General features: G+C 30.4%; 1 protein-coding gene across 2 annotated transcripts in view; it reads left to right on the forward strand.

Annotated features, from left to right (window-relative positions):
* Positions 1-1,311: 1,311 nt before the first annotated feature.
* Positions 1,312-22,687, forward strand: part of LOC118189640 (H(+)/Cl(-) exchange transporter 7-like) — a 128,116-nt gene continuing 106,740 nt past the window's right edge. Inside the window, exons 1-6 of one of the 2 annotated variants that reach the window (XM_035360296.2) lie at positions 1,312-1,551; positions 15,964-16,080; positions 18,536-18,598; positions 18,730-18,780; positions 18,902-19,034; positions 20,998-21,107. In XM_035360296.2, coding sequence (XP_035216187.1) covers positions 1,432-1,551; positions 15,964-16,080; positions 18,536-18,598; positions 18,730-18,780; positions 18,902-19,034; positions 20,998-21,107 — 594 coding nt within the window. In that variant the 5' untranslated portion in view covers positions 1,312-1,431. Of the gene's footprint in view, positions 1,552-15,960; positions 16,081-18,535; positions 18,599-18,729; positions 18,781-18,901; positions 19,035-20,997; positions 21,108-22,687 lie in introns of both variants that reach the window. The other variant, XM_035360295.2, reaches the window with a different exon arrangement.

Consider the following 22,687-nt stretch of genomic DNA (forward strand, 5'->3'; position numbering starts at 1 on the left):
GCTTCTTAAACTCTATTTTTAAAATTAACAAAAAAATTATTATGATGATTATTAGCCTTTTGTAAAGCTTTTGTATATGTCATCTCTCATCTTCTCTCACCATTCGAACATTCGAAATTGCTTGCACCTTCTGGAAAGGATAGGGTCTCTGAACCCAGGTACCCTGGTATAAGAACTAATCCATCACCTAGGAATTTACAACTCTTTCAAATCTGTGAGCGTTGACTAGCTCATGCGGACAACGTAATGAGAATCATTTTCGTTGAAATTTTTTAGCCAGTTTGTAGTATACGGTTCTGAACTGTGCAACATTTAATATTTCATTATTCATGCATTGGCCGTAGAATATAGTTCTACGTGGTCTGTAATTGTTTCCGATTAGTTTAGCCCCAGTACTCCCAAGCCAGACAGGTGTAACATCATACGAAATGCAAAATCGTGTTTTTAATAGATGGGATATCCAATAATATCCAATAAATAAAAGAATATCCGGCTAAAGGGCAAAATCGCCCACTTATTTGATTGGCGTTTGTTTGGCTCTTTTTACAAGAGTAAGAAGAATTGGATTTTTGACAATTTTCTTGAACGTTTTAAGTGAAAATAGGTCGATGTGTACATGGATAAAGTCAAGGGAGTGCACAATGCCATTTTTGTTCAATTCTGGGATGTTTTTTCTAGTGAAAATAGGTGGATGTGTAAATGGATGCCGAGTATGTGCAATTCTTAAAAACGCGGCAAGCAGTGCGCGATTCTGCACTTTCCCCGAATATCCAATATATGAATCGAAGAATAACCAATAAATGAAAGCTGACTGGAACTACAATTTCAAATGAGGTGGAGAAAATAAGCGCTATACGTTAATGACAACACGGGTTAGGATCGCAAATGGCGAACGATTATTTTAAGTAAGGTTTAAAATAAGACCTGAAGCTCATAAACAAGGGTTTAAAATAAGGCCTAGAAATGCTTAATTTAAACACGCATTAGCGAAGAGTGTAGACCTAGAATTTCAGCAACTTTTATCCCGTAAATACTTCGCAGCCAATGCAAATAGCTCGAAATTTGCGATCACTTTCCTTAGAGGCTGGACACCATGTTAGAAGGCTCGATGCATCAATCAAATATCTCTGTTTGCAGATGAGTTTGCTCTGCACAAGATCAGCTTTCAAAATAGCGTATATTTTGGTTAGCAGCAGCGAATTGCTGTTATAGTACCTTAACTTGATCACTATAAAATATAAAATTATGATTTTACATTATTATAAAATATGATTATACATTATTATAAAAAATTGCTTGCAAAACCTGGCAAATTTAATAGTAAACAAACAGCCATGTGATGATCATGTGACTATGAAACGAAGACGGCAATGTGACAATGAGCTGCGGGATGTGAATTATTAACTGAATTTATATACTAAGAAATCTAGAATGGAACAAACAATAAAACATCGAGTTAAATTGAAAGGCGACCCGTCAAATTCAAGTCCGACTGAGAGAACACCATTACTGCAGCCTGTTCAGGATTCCAGCTTGGTAGTGTCAGATGAAGTAAGAAAGTGCAATTTTGACTATTTTAAAGTTCAGAATTATTTCACACTTGACGTAGTCCATGTCAGCTCTAAGAAATTGCAGAATAATTCTATTGGTTTAGATGTCGGTGAAAACTGGAGTATTGCTCGTATATAAAGTTGATATACTCTCAAGAAATCAAGACCAATTGTTTTTCGTTTAGTTTTTAGTTTCTGAAACCTGTGCAGATTGATCATCTGTGAGAGCATAATTATAGCATATTGTGACTGACAGGGGAAAAAAAATATGGAGAGCAAATTAACATAATAAACTTTGAATTCCCCCCCCCCTCAAGTACATAATTGTAGTTTTAATACGGGAAAGAAATGTGCTAATAAGTTTCCTATTTATGCAGAGGGATGAAAAAATTTACTGGTATTTTAAATCGAATGAACCTTTATGCCAGTGTATTTTATTTTATGTTGTAAAGTGTAGTGTAAAATAAAACCGGAATGTTTCCATAGGTGGCACTTACCGAAATTTCGATTTTCTTCCTTCCCATTTTACTGCCATATAAGGATATTGATGAGATGCTGTTATTTTCCATTGAATGACACCTTTAATTTAAAAACCATAGCTTTATCATATATGCAAAAGAAAGTAGACTCTAAAAAAAAGTGGCATCTTTGGATGCATTGAATGCATGTTCATTGAAAAGATACCCAGTTAAGTGTTTCTCTCCAAAATCACAAACAAGTTTGTAACTTTTCAGTGGGAGAAGTGAATCACGGTTTTGGATGGCATTTAAGTTCCCTTTTGTGTTATTTCATACTATTCACTTGAAAAAGTTCTAACTAATCTCACAGTTGTGTCATTAATATACTCATGTTCAGAGCCTAAATTAAAAAAAAAAAAAAACTTGGAACCTTTTTGATGGCAGAAAAAATAAATATAACTCTAAATAATGAGTTATCAAAATTAAATGAGATATTAAGAAGTATGTAAATTAAATGAGTAAAAAGAGGAGTAAATTAGTAATAATAAGACAAAGTACCAAGAATAAAAAAAATCTTGGCTTTCCAAATTATTAAGGATTGGCAAGTATATTTTCAGATATTTTATGACCAAAACAAAAAAGTGAAAATGTAAATGAAAGATTTTTCTGAAGAATTTAACTACAAAAATAAGAAATAAAATTGAAAATATTTAGATACAAATGCTGTTTTGTAATTCTTGCAACTTCAAAGATTCTGTAATGACTTACAATTGAAAATTATGTTGTTCATTATCTGTAGTGATATATTTGGCTAATCTTTGGAATATGGTAACAGGTAGTTTGGCAACATTTTGGTATGGCGATAAAGGTTACTAGCTAGGACTTATAGCAGTGTACATGGATAAAGTCAAGAGTGTGCGCAATGCCATTTTTGTGCAATTCTGGGATGTTTTTTTAAGTGAAAATAGGCCGATGTGTACATGGGTGATACAGTGTATATGCAATTCTTAAAAACGTGGCAAGCAGTGGGCGATTCTGCACTTTCTCCCAATTTCGCACCTAATCTTCGTCATGATTAAGCACTTTTGTTCCATAAAAGTTCTAGCATAAGCGTAATTCGGTTAACAGATTGTTGGAAAAAAATTTATTATAAATCTGTGATTGGCCAAAATTTACATTTAATGCTCTTAGATTTAAAATTACTTCAACTTTCTGCTCACAACTAAATCATATTCTCCTTCATATGCGAGTTGTCAGCTTATATTTCTTACGGTTTGATTTTTGAAAGTGTAATTGGGCATTTAAACTGTTTTGAACATAAGGGGGCCAGATAGTTTTAGTAGCTAGTATCAACATAAGTATCATGAAATTAAAAAAAAAAAAAAAAAAAAAGCAATTTTTTGTTAATTTTACTATTTAATTTTGTCGCAAAAAATTCCTAGAGGTAGCCTTGTTCAAAACTCTTGTAAACTACATAAAAAGGGGTTGTCAACCAAGGGCAAATCCATTCAACTTTTATTTACCTGTTAAATATTAAGTTTCAGTTCATAAATATAAAAAAATACTTTTTATTCAGGTTTTGATATTTATCAACATTTTTTATATACTTGTGTAGTTTATAAAACACATTAAAAATAATTCGGCGGAGGGACAATAATCATCTAGCGGGCATAAAAGTGGTGTAAGTGGAAAAAAGATCAAAAGCCACTGGTCTAGAATTATAGTATTTAAAATATTGAGAAGTACTTAAGCCAGGCTCCATCAGTACTCAGGTTTATTATAGCCTTGCATTGATGAAAATAATAGTATAGAATTTATGTTATTAGGCATATATTTGTTGTTCAGCTAGTAAAATAATATGCATACTAAATTATATGCAAAAAACGTATGGTTTTTATTCTTCCTGGTGACAGGAGCACTCTTGTTAAATGGATTGTGTCGAAATGGTAATCCTTCTCAGAACGTACTCCTCATGACAAGTGTATTATAAGGACTGTGGTTAGGATTGCCGACCTCTTGTTGATGATCTGTAAGTAGGTTTGTCACTTCGTACTGTTTGCTAACAAGAGGGCTTTTGATGGCATTTAAAAAATGGTGCCATAATAATAAGTATTGCATCTATTTGAACTCAGAATTATATTAGCTTTATTCAGATTGAACAATTACAATGATGCATGATATGATGTGCCCATCCAATTGCCAAAAAAAAAAAAGTATATTAAGATCTTATGTATCTACATGTTGTATAATGTATGTAAGCTTCCCTAATACATTTATCAAGGAGAGAATGTGCCAATATGTAAAGATGCTGATATTAAAAATGCTTAAAATTTAGACTTTCATAATCTTTGTTGATCGAAAATATTAATGGTAGGTAAGTAACTTATTGTTCCTGGATATATTTTAACTTGTGGTTTCCAAGGCTTTTGCATAACTTGTTGGCATTTTGCAAAAACTGGTTTGTATTGGTAATATTATACATAGTGAAACTCCCGTATAATAGCAAGGTTATTTAATATTTAGTTCTCTTATACTAAAGACTCGCCATTACTGAGAAAATGGGGCTGTCTGTTCTTTGTTTGATACAGTATGTTTCATTTGCCTGCTATTGTGAACAATCTCATTTATGTCATAAATTTCTTTAAGGGAAAAAAGTAATTCAGTACATGTCCAGTTATAAATCAGGCAGACTTTATGCTGAACTAAAATTTTGTATTTTACACGAGTTGTCTGGAGCTTTCGTGTCTGCTGTCATGTTACATACAAGTCACTGCATTTAAAACCTTGATTTGTGTGTTATGTTAATTTAAGTCATCATAGGTTAAATTTGTTTTCCTATTTTCCTTCAGAATAAAGGTGGTTTTTTTCCTACTGGCACAATTAACGTAATGTTTAAAGAACTTTGATCATCTATGACATAATGGAATATTTTTACTTGAAAAAACTCATTAAATGTGAGAGTATATTCAGACAAACTACTTTGAACATGACTCAGTGGAATTAAATGGTAGTGAATAATCATTAAAATACTCAACTGTTTAGCTGTATCAGTGGCCACGTGGTTAAGATGGCTGAATACGGGCAGTTCAATCTGAATTTGAACCAAATGAAATGTACTGGTTATGTAATTAGTTGTTATGATTTTTCCCTATGCATTATATGAATATAAACAAGTTTCCTTAAAAAGTCATCCGTAAAGGCATCACCTACTTTAGCCAAAGAATATGTATTGTTAAGAAGGAAAACTTATCCGCAACGTACAGGGAAACAGCTACGCATGCGCGAAATATCTGTTGCCAAAGCTCTAAGTCAGCATCGAAGTTCAAAGGTCATGTTTATCAAGAGTTCATAAAACGAATGTGGTTTTAAATTTCTTTAACCTTTAAAGGAATAGGAAATATTTTTTCATGCAAGTAAATTAATTAATGGATTAGTTATTTTGAGCAAAAAAAAAGTGCGAAAATCCAAGTTTAAATTATTGCGAAAAGTCAAAGAAGAAATGTTTTGTCAATGAACATTTCCTCTTAACACGTGCTCCTCAATTTCCCGTACGCATCGCCGAAGGGGAATTTCTTGCTACTATGTCTGTCACCAAATCCCTTGGCAAATTTTCTCTCTGCTTTTCAGCAGCAAAATAGCAAACTGGTTTACATTACATATATGGAACCTTTCCATCTTTACATACACATTCTTTGCTTTAGCCTTCTTGTGTTTTACCATATTAAAACAATCTAACCTAATTCTTGAAGAATTTGCTGAAAATAATTATTAGAGCTTCAGAATTGCTGTAGGCATTTGTAGGGTGGTTTTTCTCCATTTGCATAGTTATTAATGGTAAAGTGTCATTCATAATTAAAGAAAATTATACATGGAATTTGACTGAAAGATTTACTGAAAATTTATTTATGAATTCAGCTTCTAAGTTTGTCATGGTCTGTGGTTTCTACAGCACCAGGAATTATTAACAATTTTCTTTTAGTTGATATTTTAGAGAATCCATGACTTAATAAGATTAAATTTGTGCCCAAAAGCCCAAACAGAAACAGCCTAGGGTAGAATGCATTATCGCTTTATAAATGAATAATGTATTGTTGATGGTAAGATTGCTGTATTGAGCTGAAAGGGGAAGAATAGTGCTCTGTGAACTCAAAATTTTAGAGAGCTATGTCACTGTAATGCGGTAGTCTATGCAAAATCAGGGTTAAGTTGAGATCTTTTATGTCTAAGTACAGTGCTTAACCTTGAAAGAGTAACTCCATTGATTTTGATACATGCATCGTTAATCTTTTGGTACTTTTTATTTTATACAGTACAAAGTCTGGAATCCGAACGTCCATTATCCAGAATGATCTATAATCCGGACCTCAAAGCCACAAACGTTTTTTTTGTATGCTTTGCGCATGCGCGTTTAATGTTACGCATGCGCGTTTAGCACAAAAAATGAAGCAACTTAAACAACTTACATTGAAAGAAATGTTTAATAAAGTAAACAAATAAATATTAAGCTTTTTTTTTTTTTTTTTTGTAAATTTTGATACCCTTTAGATCATAATTGCTCTTTATTTCATAAATTATGGTTTCATATTTTTAATTGTATAATTTCTGCATGCCATCTTACCAGATTTAAATTGATGATCTATAATCCGGAAAAACCCTTAATCCAGAACTGTCGAAGTCCCGACGAGTCCAGATTCCGGACTTTGTACTGTAGTACTTTTAAAATGTCAATGGAAATAATGTATTTCATCTTAACAATTCTTTCTTATGAAGTTTTCTCATAGTTTATGTTTCTTCTGTTAATAAATTTCTTAGTACAGTAAAATCCCACATAACCAGCACCCATTTAAGTGGCATTATGAAAATACCAGCACTTCTGAAGGTCTAAATTTAAATATGAAATTTAGATCTATGAGATAAGAAATATATCTAATGGTCTAAAAGTCTACAGATTTAAATCTAGAAAGCATTTACCATATTTGCTGGCATTTAAGATGCGCTTTTTTTCTTTGAAAATAGGTCTGAAAAACGGGGTGCGTCTTACACGTCGATACTCAATTTTTGATTATATTCATTTCTGGAAGTGTCTTGTATTCGGAGTTATGCAATTTTTTCCTTGTTTCCTTGCGAAGTGTGGGATTATTAGAATTATGCAGAGTTTAGTAAATGTGCATGTGCTGTTATTGATGATCACAGCTGGGTTCGTTTAAACTTTCCAATTTTTGTGAATGACTTTTAAGTGTGTGAAATTTCTACTCTTCAATTTTCTTAAATTTGTTGGCAAGTTATGGCTCAATACAGAAACAACATCTGTATTGCTATAACATAGCATGCAAGCTGGATGCAGTCTTCGAATTTTGAGGTTACACCATCAGGAAGAAGGAAGAGGCCTAGCATTTCGCAAATTCATAAATGGGTCATAGCTTCGTGGGATACTGTGAAAATAGACAGTGGTTAAATCATTTAAGAAGTGTAGCATTAGTAATGCAGTGGATGGTACAGAGGATAATTTCTTGTATGCTGAATTAGAAGAGATTTCAAGTGACTCTTCATTTAGCTCTGGTGATGAGTATTTGGGTTTTGATGAAGAAAATTAAAAGCTGTTCTTTCCCAGATAGATTAGGTATTTGCAGAAAGTATTACTTTGTAGTTCTATTTATATTTAAAATACTTTAAATTCATTATAATGATCAGCAATAAAGTTTTGTCTTTAAAAAATGTGTATAAAAGGGGTGTATCTTATACGCCGGTAAATACAGTATGTTATTTTTCTGCTGCCCATCTTTATCCTACTAATGAATTATCTAGGACATAAAAAATAAACTACTTATTAATCACATTTTATTTATTGATAGGTGAATTTTAAAGGTATGGAAATAATTTATATTGAAAGATGCCATATTTACTTTGGCTCTTACCTGGAAAGATGTGAAGAACATTATTTTATGTCACCATTGCTGTAAATTGCGGCCTCTGATCATGTTCATGGATCATGACTCTTACAAAGATGCTCTTGGTTTCAAAACACATCTGGGACCCATGCTTGACACTTGCATTCAGTTACATGTTCACAGAAGATTGGTGTTTAGTGACAAGGAGGTGCAGGATTAGTTGGATGTGAATAATTATGTTCCCGTCATACTGATGATGACAAAATAATTGAACATGTTTTAGAAAATGATGAAGATGAGGAGGAGAAGGAGTATGAAGTTGAAAACGCCATGCAGAATAAGAGAGTGTAGGTTCGAAAGACCTCAGTGGCATCGGGTATACAGTTGCTTGCTCATGTCGCATCTATTTGCACATATGAAAAATACAGCTGCGCATGAGTTTCCCCATGTTCTTGAAGATAATAATGACCTTGGGATTTGATCCTGGTTCTGGTTAATGCTAGTTGAATTCTTTACCTCAAGGGCAAAAGAGCTCGGGTATTGTGGCTGCTCTCTGGCATTGGATCTATTAGCAACAGTCAGAGGTGTAGCAGCATATGGGTTTCACATGCCCTTGATGATCCTTAATGTAATTCGAAAGTGGTTTCAGTCTCAAGCAAACTCTATCTATGAATGAGGTATTCACCAGTTGGTGCAACTGTTGGATAAGTGCATGTGTAATTTTGGTGATACATTTACAAATAAGTAATACCTTTTTATTTTGTGGCTACTGTTCCATTTTCATTTAATACACCTTTATTCATAACAGCAAATATCTGTAACATCTTTAATTTGGGGAAAATCTTCACTATAACAATTTGTTATTAATTAATTCACAATTAGCACACGTTCCTACTCTTTTTTTTTTTTTTTTCAGTTTATTTTATAGCTAGTAAACTCACAGATTTCCTTAAAAATCTCACCTGTTGTGATATGAGTAATAAGAAGCTTACAGAATACAAATTCTTCATCCATGACCTTGTTCTCTTTCATATCCAACATAAGTCATCAACTGTGCAAAGCTGTATATAAGCTTTCATTGAATTAAAAAGCAATTAAAAGAATTTTTTTTAATGTTTAGTTATTAGTGTATGTTTTACTTGAGCTGAAATTTGAGTTATTTTTCATGAAACAATGCCATTTACTAAAGAAACAGCTTTCAACTTGGCTGCTGCAGTAGGGCCAAGAATAGACACTATAGTATGTGTAATATTAAAATTTTTGCACCAGTAAATAGTTTTGCAGTTTCAGCAGTTATCAAACTAACCAAATATGATGCTTCCAACTGCTCATTCATTGACTTTGGTGAAGAAATTATGTGAGCATATGTTAGTTTTAATTCCAGTTCATTTTCTTATGGTTCATTATTAGCTTTAAAGCCAGTTGGGGAGGGGGGCTAAAATATGAAAATGGTATGTATCAGAATAATAAACATTAAAATAAGATATTTATAGGTAGGTATACTGCTTTACAATAATTTAAATCTTGTGTGTAAAATTTATGTTATCAAAAATAATATAATGTATTACAGAGCGTGTTTACACATTTTTTAGAGTGATTTTGAGGCCATTAATTAACGTTTAAAATGTAAAGAATATTATTTTAAATATTTGATCTGATAGCTTTTTTTGCTGGACTTATAATTCTGCATTGTATTTCCATGATCGTTGGACTTTTAATAGAATTCCTAGGACTATCAGTTTCTATTCTTCTTTCACTACTTCCCAGAGTTCATCAATCATGATGAATTTGCTCTTAGAATGAGCTCTATTCAAGAGACCGAAGCCATAATAATTCATAGATGAAATATCAGGAGACTTCGCAGGAATACATTGAATATATATATGTACAATACCTGAAATAATCTTTATTTTTACAAGGAATGCCGTGGTACTTTTCAAAATATGATTTTGTTTTTGTTTGATGAAGTTAACAACTCTTTCAAAGTCAGTGGGAAAACATCCATAAATATTGGATGTTTAACTTTCTCTTGGGTAACCTTTGTGTTGGATGTAAAACATTGAGTTAATTAAAAATTTTTTGTACCCTTTTCTTATTTTTAATTTTCCATTTAAAAAGAATCCTGTGACAATCATAAACCCATTACGGAAACTTTCATTGCATTGGCAGAACCAGGTTCATACATTTTTATTTCTTCATTTTCAATAATAAATAGACCTTTTTTTTTTTTTTGTTGCAGTTATTTAGCTAAACCCATTTGTCATAAAGGGTAACAATGTATGTCAATTTATAGCCTGCTAAATAGTTTTCATACAGGGTTCTACAACTTGTTGTGCAGTGAGCCACTTGCATTGGTAGAAACTGGTGAACAAAATGCTTTTTAGCTTTTTAAATTGTAAATTATAGTTTATTATTTTATTTATTGTTACAGTACATACCTTTTGGGGGGGGCTGTCTTCTTCCCTGTAGAAATGATGGACGGCTTTTCTCTTCCAGATTTTTAATTTTGCTTATTTTGCACTTAGAAATTTTAATATCATCTATTTTACAATGTTTTTGAATTATGGAGTAGGAATATTTCATTTCGGAAAGCAATAAAGCACGTCCTTTAACCTACAACTTGTTTTTACATGCACCATTTTGAAATAAGATTAAGTTTAAAAGTAGTTGACAATAGTTCTCATTGCAAATAATAATCTATTGCCAGAAATTTTTATTCCAAAATATCTGCTTTTTTAAAATTCCTTATTAAAATCATTCTGATATTATAAATGTATTATGTAACATATACATATGCAATAGTTTGAGAAAATTCTGTTGTATATAGTACTGTAAAACCACAGCATTTTTGGGGAATGCGTTAATATCATTAATGAATGCTCCTGTGAATTCAACTGGATAATTTCTAATTAAAAAAAAATTAGCCCCTGTCATGGAATTAAAGGAAATAATGTAATAAAATGTGTATTTAAGAAACCTGTTTGCTGGAAGATAATAAACTTAATCATTTCAGTTCATTTGTAAATAATTTTGTTTCTTATTATGTTGGCACTCTACTGTTTCAAATGCAGTTTTGTAGTTTGAGAAATGCTGTTGTAGTCAAAAATTGCCTACCGAAGATGATTAATTGCAACTGGGCAGTTGGCCAATATAGCATTGAGAATGAAAGCATTATCAAGTATATAATGCTTTTAAATTTATTGTAGATAGTGCTAACAAAGTCTTCTTTCTTTAAATATCATTTAAAAGTTATGCTTCATGGTATAGTAATCTAAATTTAACAAACATAATTTTTTTAACCGCTTCCCTTACATTTTTTTTTTTGAAAAAAATTGCAAAAATTCATCACATTTTTTTATTTTATTATTAAATACAAAAAAACGAAACAAATCAAAATATGTAGGTTTTAAGTTGAATTTTTAATTTTTTGAAGGTGAAAAAGCATTTATTTTTAATATTAGTTTACTATCCCGAGTTATCTCGAGCAAACAAAAAAAGTTAAATATTAATCTTTGTATGATAGTTTTTGAAACAAGGGACAACACAGAGTGATACCTGACATTTTACGCTGGTATCTGGTCTCTTTTCTTACTGGCTTGCCGCTGGAATATCGCCATTATTTTATTTTTTTCCTCGCATGTATCCTTCTTTATACATTACTAATCCACACGCCAACGTATACTATACAATAGGGAAACACGCGACCAGTCCCTCCAAAAGAACCGCGCAACCAACAAAATTTGGCAAACTGCCAATCAAAGGTAAATATTTCCTTTCATTTCCTCCAGACCGAGTAAAACCGTGATAAAAGAAATCGTACTATCAAATTCTGTTTCGCCCGAGTTTTCTCAGGGTAATAATTAACTGCAATATATATACGAACCCGAGATAACTCGGGATAATCAGGCAAGCGGTTAAGTGCTCACTTTCCCTTTTCCCATCTATGGATATTTGACATTCTCTTTTTCTTGGGGGGGGACATTTTGTAAGCTTGTGTATATATATATATATATATATATATATATATATATATAATTTTTTTATCAGCATTTAAAAAAATTCCTGAGCACAGCAGTAAAGAAGAAAAAAAAGTTTAGGATAGGTTTCATATTTGCTGCCTGTTTTACATTTTTACTCTCATTTCAATCTTGCCATATTTTGTATTTTCTATAGTTACAATCATTTGAAACAGCATAAATATACATTAGGAGTAAATCAATATGAAATCTAGCGTGCTATACTTTGCCTATTTTAATGTATATCTAAGTTGTAATACAAATAATGTTGAAAAACAGTACTACAAGAAATTGTGATTAAATTTAAAAATAACATTAAAATTTTCTTTTGATTTTAAAAGTGGAGTTAATCTAAAGTGACCACATTTTCATTGAGACAAAGCGGGACAAATGGAATAAAATGAGAATTATGAAAGCAGACCAATAATTCAAAAAAAAAAAAAAACATATTTTATTATATACATTCATATACTTGTCTATAAATATACAAAAATATATTTATTATGACCTGTTGGTAACTATAACAATATTTGTAATAAAAAAATAATTTGAATATTTTTTTTAAATTAATTTAATATTTTATTTAAAAAAATGATTTTTTTTCACAGTTATATTTTTTATCCGAGTGAATACTTTGCAATTGATTTGGATCATTTATTAAAATGTTGTGAAATTTCTCACATGAATTGGTCAAATTATATTTTAGGCTTAATACGGATTTTAAAGTTTTAATGTTCAACTGCATTTTTTTCGATTGTCCATATTTTATTGATATTATTGAAAAAACACGTTCTGTTGCTGCATTTGTTCCTGGAAGGGAGAGCGTGTGTTCTATAATTTTCAAAATATTTTCATAAGGAATATTATTTTGTTTAAAATGAAGGAATAACTCCATTCATTTTTTGTCTGTTCCCACAATTGCAGATAACCAACATTTAATTTTTTTATCAGTAACATATCTTTTTATCAATGACACCTCATCAAAAAAAATCATTTTTGCAAATATTATTTTTCAGAAAATGGTTACTAATGTAGTAAAAAGATTTTTCCACATATTCCCATAAAATCTCCTTTTTTAATGTCACCCAATGAAAGCTTTTAATATCCTCAAATTGAACTGTCCGTTCTTCAAGATATTCCAAGCACTTATTATAAAAATTCTTGACTTCTTTCAGAAAGTCAGGTCGTTTCATATGGCACCTTGTTATTCCAACCTAGTGATGTCCTTTCGGATAACTAAAGGAACATAATCATTATCAATTCTTTCTAGCAAGTTATTGATTTCATTTGACACTTCCGTAATTGAAATTTTGTCCCCTTCAATAATTTTCACAGCATTGTGAAATAATATAGCTTGGTTGTGGATGAACTAAAGACAAATTTGTGACGTGTCATTTTCAAAAAGCAGCTGCAATATTCTTGGACATTTATCTTGTGATAAAAAGTATGATTTTAATCGTTCGTATATTTTAAAAATATTTTCTACAGCTGGTAAAAGAACTAGCCATCATGTTTTGTTGTAACCAATAATTCTTTTATATTCAATTTCTCTGCTTTAAAAAAATCCTTCAAACTTTCGACAAGCACAATATATATATAAAAATACGAATAAATTTTTGCAATAATATTTTCAACATGCACTGGAAATAAGTCAGATGCTGTTTGAATATTATTGTGTAGAATGTTGGCTGCACAACCTACTTGAATAATTTTTTGGTTCAGACGTTAAGTTTCGTAAAAACGTTATTGATGCCTCTTCTAGCTTTTCCACCAAAATTTGTCTTAGTGTTCAAATTATTCTTTTTTAAAATAGTACTTATTGAATCAAAAATTATTTATGAAGTTTCACCCAGCAGCCACTCAGATGGTATAGTGGTTAGGGGAGCCTGACTGCGATGCCAAAGGGCCCGAGTTCAAATCCCAGAGAAGTCATGGTTGTAACTGCCCGTCCCTTCATAGGAGGCAATGGTAGCCCACCTATTAGGTGTCTCCATAATAAGACCACTACATATGGCTTTAGTATAGATTAATGGACTCTGTTACAAAACTGTAACTGTTCACAATCTGGCATTGGAGAAAAGATGTTTCACTCGGCAATGAAACAAAGTCTAATATTCTAATTTTAATTCCTGTTTCTGGATCAAAAAAAGGTCTAACAATTGTGGGAAATAATTTTAAATCTTTGTGGTTGGAAACATCATAATGTATGGATATAAATGTGCATTTATCTAATTCTTTCTGCAATTGTGAAAACAAATAGGGTGAAAAACATTAAAAATAATTGCTTCATTTTTTGTCCTTGCACGTGCAATTTTTTGTCGTACAATGTTTTGATCATTTGCGATGTACAATCAATTGATCTGAAACTTTGATTGTGGTTTATGGTGTGGAAAGCAAATAGCCCTTGCTAATGCTAGCTGTTCCTCCATTAACAATACATATTCCTTGACGAGACGTAATGCCAATGATCGAACACCACTGAGTAAATCTAACTCGTTACATCGCCTAATTTAGTTTACTCTGCATGCATTTTATGTATTATTTTTTATTTCTTTATATTCACTGTAATAATTAATAAATAATAGGTAATATATTTTTACACTACATTTAAAATAAGAAATGCAGATGTTTTCTAAAAAATCGGTGAGATGCGGGACTGTCCCGCCAAAATTGGGGTGTGGTCATTTTAAGTTAATGTCAAGAATAGGAATTTTTATTAACTTTTTTGGTTTTATTTTATTTATTTATTTTTATTCAGAAGAATCTATAAGAAACAATCTAACAGTGCATATCTAATATTGGCGTATTATAGTCAAAAGTCTTTAATCCAGACTCGTCGGGACTTTGGCAATTCCGGATTATAGATCATCAGTTTAAATCTGGTAAGATGGCATGCAGAAATTATAAAATTTAAAATGTGAAACCGTAATTAATGAAATAAAGAACAATTATGATGTAAAGGGTTTACAAAAAAAAAAAAAAAAAAAAGCTTAATATTTATTTGTTTACTTTATTAAACATTTCTTTCAACGCGCGCATGCGTAAAGCATACATTATGCATAGTCGAAATTAGAAAATTATTTGATGTGTATTCGGGATATTTATAATGAATTTGATTTAAATCATATAAAAGACAGAGTACATCGAGATGAAATGCTACATTTAGTAATGAATTATAAGCCGAATAAAATAAAAACATCTGCCCTGAAGATAAGGATATTGCTGACAGATCAACTTCCAGTTCATTGCGCGCCACGACATTCCCCTCCCTCGCAGAGCAGCGTGAAATTGATAAACAGATTTCGGAATGGTTAGAGAAACAAAGGATATGCCTTTATCCATTTTTTTGCAGCAATTCTACGTTTTGTTTGATGGACGTCGAAACATGCTTTCGCTTTGTAGATCCTTTGACAGTATTCAACATCGGAAATTCTATTTGACATAATAGAAAGTTCAAGTTTACTTTTATAAAATTGCTCTAACAGTTTGCAAAAAATAATAAACAGGATCCAATTCGAAGATTAAGGAACAACGCAATCTGTAACATTAACTGAAATAGATAATTAGATAATTTTAGCTTAGCTTATACTGTCCGTTATACATTAAATGCACATGCATAAACGTATTATGCGAATGCGTAAAGGTATTACGGGCATGCGTAAACACATATGCACATGCGTGAATGCATTATGCGTTGACGCATGCGTAGAAAGTTGTAGCTTTGAAGTCCAGATTATAGATCATTTCGGATTATGGGCGTCCGGATTAACGACTTTTTACTGTATCACATGTTTTGTTGCTATGCTGAGGGGTTTTTTTTTTTTTTTTTTTTTTTTTTTTTACTAATATTAAATTCCTCTTTGTGTTTCTACATACTTTTTTCCTTTTTTGGGGGGGGGATAGTTCTTCCCTTTCTGATGTAAAGGATTAGTTATTTATATTTATGCAAAATTCAAATTTTATTCAAGTATTGTTTTTTAATTGTTCTTTTGTTCTGATAATTTATTTTTCTGGCTGTACTAAAGGATCATTTTTCTTTTCTTTCTAGCAGGGTGACTCGCATTCTGTACTTTTCCAAGAAAGTCAGAACTCTTTTGGTGAAAGCTATGGCTCCATCAATAGAAAATTGTCAATTGAGCTTGAAAATTTGTTATCACAGAAATATGAAGTATGTTAAGCTACAACTACCTAATTATATACTTGATAAGAAAAAGTGCTAGGAATGAATCATTTATTTTTCATATCAATGAAAGATATTGCTTGAAAAGTTTCTTTATAAGTCATTATGATATTCAACATATGACAATAATTAAAGGTTTTTTTTTTCATTATTCGTAAATAATTTCATTTTTAATGAATAATATTGATAAAAGAAAGTGCTTGGTGATTTCCAACACAGTGAATATTGTTGGAGAGGGAACATGTACTAATTTTATTTTTTTTGATGGAGATCCTGCTATAAAAGGGTTTTAAATGTTGCAAGAAATCTTTGATTATAACCTTTTCTTTTTCTTTTTTTTTTTTAATCAGAAACAAGGTTTTTATTTTTTGTAGTTTCATAAGATATTTAAGGAAGATAGAGAATATGCCAAAGATTAACCATCCATCCATCTGTAAAACCATCTATTTTAACTTGAAGCAGTTGTTCTCAAAACATTTTCAATTTTGTACCGTATGATTTAGAATAAAAAATGTATGTCCTGTCCTAAAAGCACTTTTTGGATACAAATCAGTGCATCCTGAATGGAGTATTTATAATCAAAGAATAAAACATTTAAAATTTATATTATTTAATTATATATTTGTAAATGAAACTTTTATGTTGTAATAAAATATAAATATACTCTATATTATAGTAAATAGTAAGAAATAATGTGTATTAATGTAGAATTTGAAAATCATTAAATGGGTGACCTTGGTCGTCATTGATAAAGACGATTTCAACAGAAATTTCCAGGAGTATCTATGGGATACAAAATGCATTGTTGAAGATTCTGCCAACACCAAAGAATGCATTTTGCAAAATAGCTGAGTCTTTTGATATGAAATATTACTGTAGTAATATTAAACCCAATTCTGATTAAGGACACCAAAGCTTTTCATATAGACCATAATTCCTAGAGAAAATCACCCACCCTAATCTGTAGTAAACAGTAGACTTTCACAGTCCTAGTAAATTCAAACAGAAATTTCCTGCACTTCAATATCCATTCTATTTGTGAATTTTATGCACTATATCCAAAAGCAGTCAGTTCTAATGTTACCATCTTTGCTATTGATATCAAATCTTTGTTTCCATCTGTTCCTTTATCTCAAATGATTTTAGTTAAAACCTGACTGAAGACCTAAGAACTGCATCTAAATTTATTATGAAGCTTTTCATGCCATACGTAAGTTTACAATATTGGCATCTTTTGTTGTCAAACGGGTCACCAATGTTTTTGCACTCACCAAATAAAGATGACTGAGGAAAACAACAGTAATGAAAACAGTTTTATTTAATGAGATATATTTTATTTCGATAACATTAAGTTTATTTATTTATTTATTTATTTTTTATTGTCACCATAGCAACTGTTTGAAATAAAAATTACAATAATAATATTTTCATTAGTTAAATTTTAAATGTTTTTCTTTTTAATAGGCACAAAATTAAATTATTGTTTTTATCATTTCTGTTAGATGAAACTATTAATGTTTAAATATTTTTAGGATTTTTAATACTTTTGTACTCCTACAGCCCTATACCAGTGTATGGATGAATTGAGTGTGTGAACAATTATGAGAGCATTATGATGGTAAAAGCAATCAAATTTCAAATTTAAGTAATTTAGCGTAAGTGTTTGTAATTTTCAGCAAAGTCCCAGTCAGCAGCTGTGGAAATAGAGAAGCATTTCAGGATAATTTAGGAATTTCATGCAAGAGTGCTCTGCTGGCATTAAGTTTCTCCACAAATGAGTCCTACTTGAGGTGCAGGAGAGAATATAATAGGATAGAAGAGAGAACTAGGATACTGGTGAGGGCTGATCTTTAAGTGCAATTTATGAAGGCTATTTCAGGAATAAAGGGAGAGAATACGTAAAATTAAAATTAAATATTAAACTTTAAAACCAAAGCAAAGATTACAAAATATAAAATGTAGTATTTGAATTAATTACTGTTATCTGAATATTAGGAATAAAATATGTATCTTTTCCATCTATGTCTGTGCTTTTCTAAGGTGTTTAGTGTTGCTATTGATGAATTGGGTAATTTTAGAAAGATATTTCTCCAACTCTAAGAGAGCCTTAAACACTTGCATGAATCCACTGGTTGTATTTCCACCACTCACAGCTTGGGAATAAGTTTTATTATTTTTATCATTAAATTGGTAAATTGTTTTATGGGTATTTTCCATGTTAGAATGACCGTTCATTGTTTTCTGGTATTTAATTTTATTAAAGCTTATTTGGTATCCTCTTTGATGTTTTGAGAATGAAAAAATTTTGATACATTAAGAAAATAAAATTTAATAGCAAGTGCAACAAATTTTTTTTTTTTATTTATTGCCAGTTAACTGTCCATTGTTATTCTTTAATAACTTCAAATTTGCATTTAAGATTTAATTATTATTTTCTTTGCAGAGTCTTGACTATGATATTTGTGAAAATTCCTTATTTACAGAGCAGCAGAATAAGAAGTCTGACGTATGTTTTCTTAAAGCAATATTAAATTATTATATGTTAGTTTGCTTTTAAAGACTTGAATTTCCGTGAAATATTTAATGTAATTTCTTGAAAAGAATCTATCAGTGAAGTTCTCTTTTATTAATTTTTAGCCTTTTTTTGAAGCAGAGAATAGTTGTATGCCAAAACTGCGTTGCATAGATGTAAGTCATGAGATTAAATTTGCAATTAGTTTATATGTAATGTGTATAGTACTTGATTATTATAATTTTACTTTTGTATTTAATAAATTAAAATATAATAATTTATATTTTTTAATTGCAGGCCCCTACCAAAATTTCATTTATGAGATGGTTTGTAATTTGTCTCATAGGAATATTAACTGCTTTTGTTGCAGTTGCCATAACAATAGCCATAGAAGAATTATCAACTTTGAAGTTCAATTTCTTAAAGCAGAGTATCCTTTTGTAATTTATTTTCATACATGGTGTGAAAACTGTTATTCCGTATGCTGTTTGATAATTTTTTATGCATGTTTAAGATTTAAGTTAATGGTTAAGGTTTAAGTCAGTCTATATCAAATATCAATTTGCTTTATTATTTTCCAACATTCAACTGACAAATGATAAAAATTAGTTAAAGTATACCTAAATATAACTCTTCAACATATAATATTGCACTTATGTTGTAAAATCAATGTAGAAAACTGATGATTATACTGGCTGTGAAGATATCAGTTTATTTTGTGCAGACTTTGTTAAGTACACGTTTTGACTTCTGGTGTTATTCTTTTCTGAAAGGGGGCCAGCAATCATCAGTTATTTGAAGAAAATTTCACAAATAGGTGCAGTTGCATCATACAGATTTAACGTTTCTTTGAGAGCCTTGTACTTAAACTAAAGTATACTCCATTTCTAGGGAAATGCTGTAAATATCAAGCAATGTAATCTAGAAAGCTGTTAATTTTTAGTAGGCCTAATATTTATATATAGACTAACAACTGAAAATATTTAATTTTATATTAATTAAAACTGTAGTAATTAATTAAATCTTGAGTTAACAAACTTTCCAGAATTGGTAGTAAAGTTCATTAAATTAAAATTCGAAATAAATAAATTATTTGTTAAATCAGAAGGTGTGTAAACAGAATACAAAATTGTGATGAAATACAAAAATTATATACTCTTAATTTATGTGAAGCTGTCTGTAAAATTAAACTATGGTCATTTTAAGTGTAAAGTACTAGTATGGAATTTTTGTAGATTTATTTTATGTAGTTAGTTCTTATTTAAAAAGTAATCAGATGTTGAAGTTTGTATTTTTTTAAAATTATTTAATTTGCTTGGAAGGCATTAGTACTCAAGCTTTTATTTCATACTTGATTAGAGGTATTTTTATAGTTCTTTAGAACAAAAGGAGCATGAATTTTTTTACTGACTCCTCATTGTTACCATTAGATGCATTTCTTTTTTTGTTACCATCATGTTTTATCTCCCAGATAAAGAAGCTATCTCATAAAACTCAATGACATTGAAATTTTTTCATGAATCTGATTGTTTGATTTTCATTGATCATCTAAGGTAAAAATTATATTTAATTAAGAATTCTAAGTTTTATTCATCACAGAACATTTTATCACAGGTATGTGTATTCAGCAGTGACAGATTAAAAATGACTGCTAAATTGGCTTGCTATCTCAGGAAAAAAAAAAAAAAAAAAAAAAAAAAATTCTTTATAAAAAAAAAAGTTGAAAAAGTGAGCAAATTTGAATCCCCCCTCAATTTGTCAACTCTGGATAAAATATGCATTAAATTAAGGTATTTTCATGAGGAAAATTTCATTAAAATGGGTCGATCTTACATTTCAGTGCCATGCTGTGCCTATCCCTAGTATTCCATTTATATTTTTTTCTTTGTGATGACTTCTGTTGAGTCACTGCATCAAGAATATCCTGATCCAATAAATTGAATAGCTTTCATTTTTCTTCTCTTTCTTCACCCAAATGTGAGTGCTTCTCTTTACTTCAGTTTTAAAACTTCTTTACTATATACATAAGTTTCTGTGAGTTGATAATGTCAATTCTTCGTTAGTAAAACCTGATTATATTCTAAAAAATTCAAATTTTGAATTAGTATGTTTTGACTTTTAATAATGAGATTTATTTGTATCAATATATTAAGTTTCTTCCCAAAAGTTGCAACGTTTTCCTCTTCACTTTGCTTTTTGAAAACTTTCAGGAAAGACACTACATGGATAAGAAGGAATGCAGTGAATTTTATGTATTTTTTTTTAATACATAGAGACTTCCACAGAAAAAATTACAATAAAAGATATTAAAATTCATTGCTAATTATTTTTTGTATGTTTGGATGTATATTGACACTTCTCATTAATGCATCATTTCCTTTACTATCTCCTAGAAGTGGATAACTGCACAAATTACAGCTGCTTATTAAAACCATACTACTACTGGTTACTTTTTTCAGCTGTTCCAGTAGCTGTTGGCTCTGCTTTAGTAGTATTTGTAGCAGTAAGTATAATGTTTTTTAATCATTGCACACACATATATACGGGTTTACATCTTGAACAAATGCAATGAATAAAACTTTTATACAATAAATATTTTTTTTGATTAACATAAATAATTTCCTTTGCATGAACACACACACATACACACACAAAAAAGGAAATACAAGCACAAGTGACTATCTTTACATCTTTAAAACTCTTATCATTGCCAGTTTTAAAAAAGCATTCTTCTCTTTATTGGCAGGTGATCATTTTAATGTTTTGATATTCCCACCTTCACTGTCTTAATAGTTATTTCATATGTAAAGACTCTATTTATATATATATATATATATATATATATATATATAACCTGAGTTCATGCTCAGATGAACAGTTTGGCTGCATGGTTATCTTTTGTGATTTTCCTAGTAAGTAACATGAATATGAGCCAGTTTTCATAAAAAAAAAGTCCTTCAGAAATGTTTTTCTTCCCTTGGGAAGATAGTGCCCATATACTTTGCCATATTCAAAAATAATCTAATCTTCATGACTGCCAATCTTTGCAATGTCATAACATTCATTGAGCCTAGCTGCTTTGATGAGGGGAAAAAGCTTTGCTTTTTGCTGCTTTGATAGGATAAAGTCCAGAAAATTTGATTTTAATTAGTCCTGAATTGAGTCGATTATATAGCGATTAAATGATCAGTTTTATAAAATCACAGAGATTCCTGTCTCGCTGATTTTCTTGCTGCGATATCTTGTGATTTTTCTGCGCTTCTGTATTAAATTCTAAAAGTGCAAGTAATACTTTTCATTTCTTTGTAAATTCTTTTGGCGCAACAGCATATTTGATATCAGAAGACTAACCTCAGATTTCTTCTCTAAGAATATTATTATTAGGTAAATTTCCTAAATAGAAAGTTCTAGCATTACCTTTTTTTTTTTTTTTTTTTTTTCCTCCCTTTTGCTTTTTCATTACTGGTCTTCTGTAAAAAGCTCTTTTCTTCAGATTTTGGAGTCTTTGGAGTCCAACTTTTGAGTTTTTCTATGGTTTCTTTTGTTTCATTGTTTCTCCAATTTCAGTATAAAAGTTATAACTTATTATAGTGACATCACTTTCTGTGTCTAATAATATATTTGCTTGTTTCCCTGGCATTTCATTACGCTTAAGAGTTTTCTGTAGATGCTTTGAGGATCTATGAATGAAAGATTTATTCACTTCTTCCTGATAAAGTTTGTATTGTTGTTAAAAGCCCTGAGTCATTTGGAAGTATTTTTTTTTGGGGGGGGAGGGACTTAATAGTTCTTAATTTTGTCCGAAACTTGCAAACGATCCTTAATTTTGCTCATCTGACATTTCTTTCCGTGACTGCCAATCTGGGTGGGAATTAATATTTGGAATGGAGTTTGAATCATGTGACTAATAATGGGGCCATCAGAAATTACTCTTGCCAGCAAAAAAGGAGCAGTCAGCCATCCCAGAGTGAAATTTCCAGGACATGTGCTTGGTTGTTCATCCAGCATTTTAAAACTGGTATCATCAACAAGTCGACTATCTGTTTGAATAAAAATGTTTCTTGGGCTTTGACCTTGACCTTA

The sequence above is a fragment of the Stegodyphus dumicola genome, chromosome 2 (assembly GCF_044657685.1).
Source record: "Stegodyphus dumicola isolate Sdum_Otavi_A_Nest chromosome 2, ASM4465768v1".
NCBI classification, from domain to species: Eukaryota; Metazoa; Arthropoda; class Arachnida; order Araneae; family Eresidae; genus Stegodyphus; species Stegodyphus dumicola.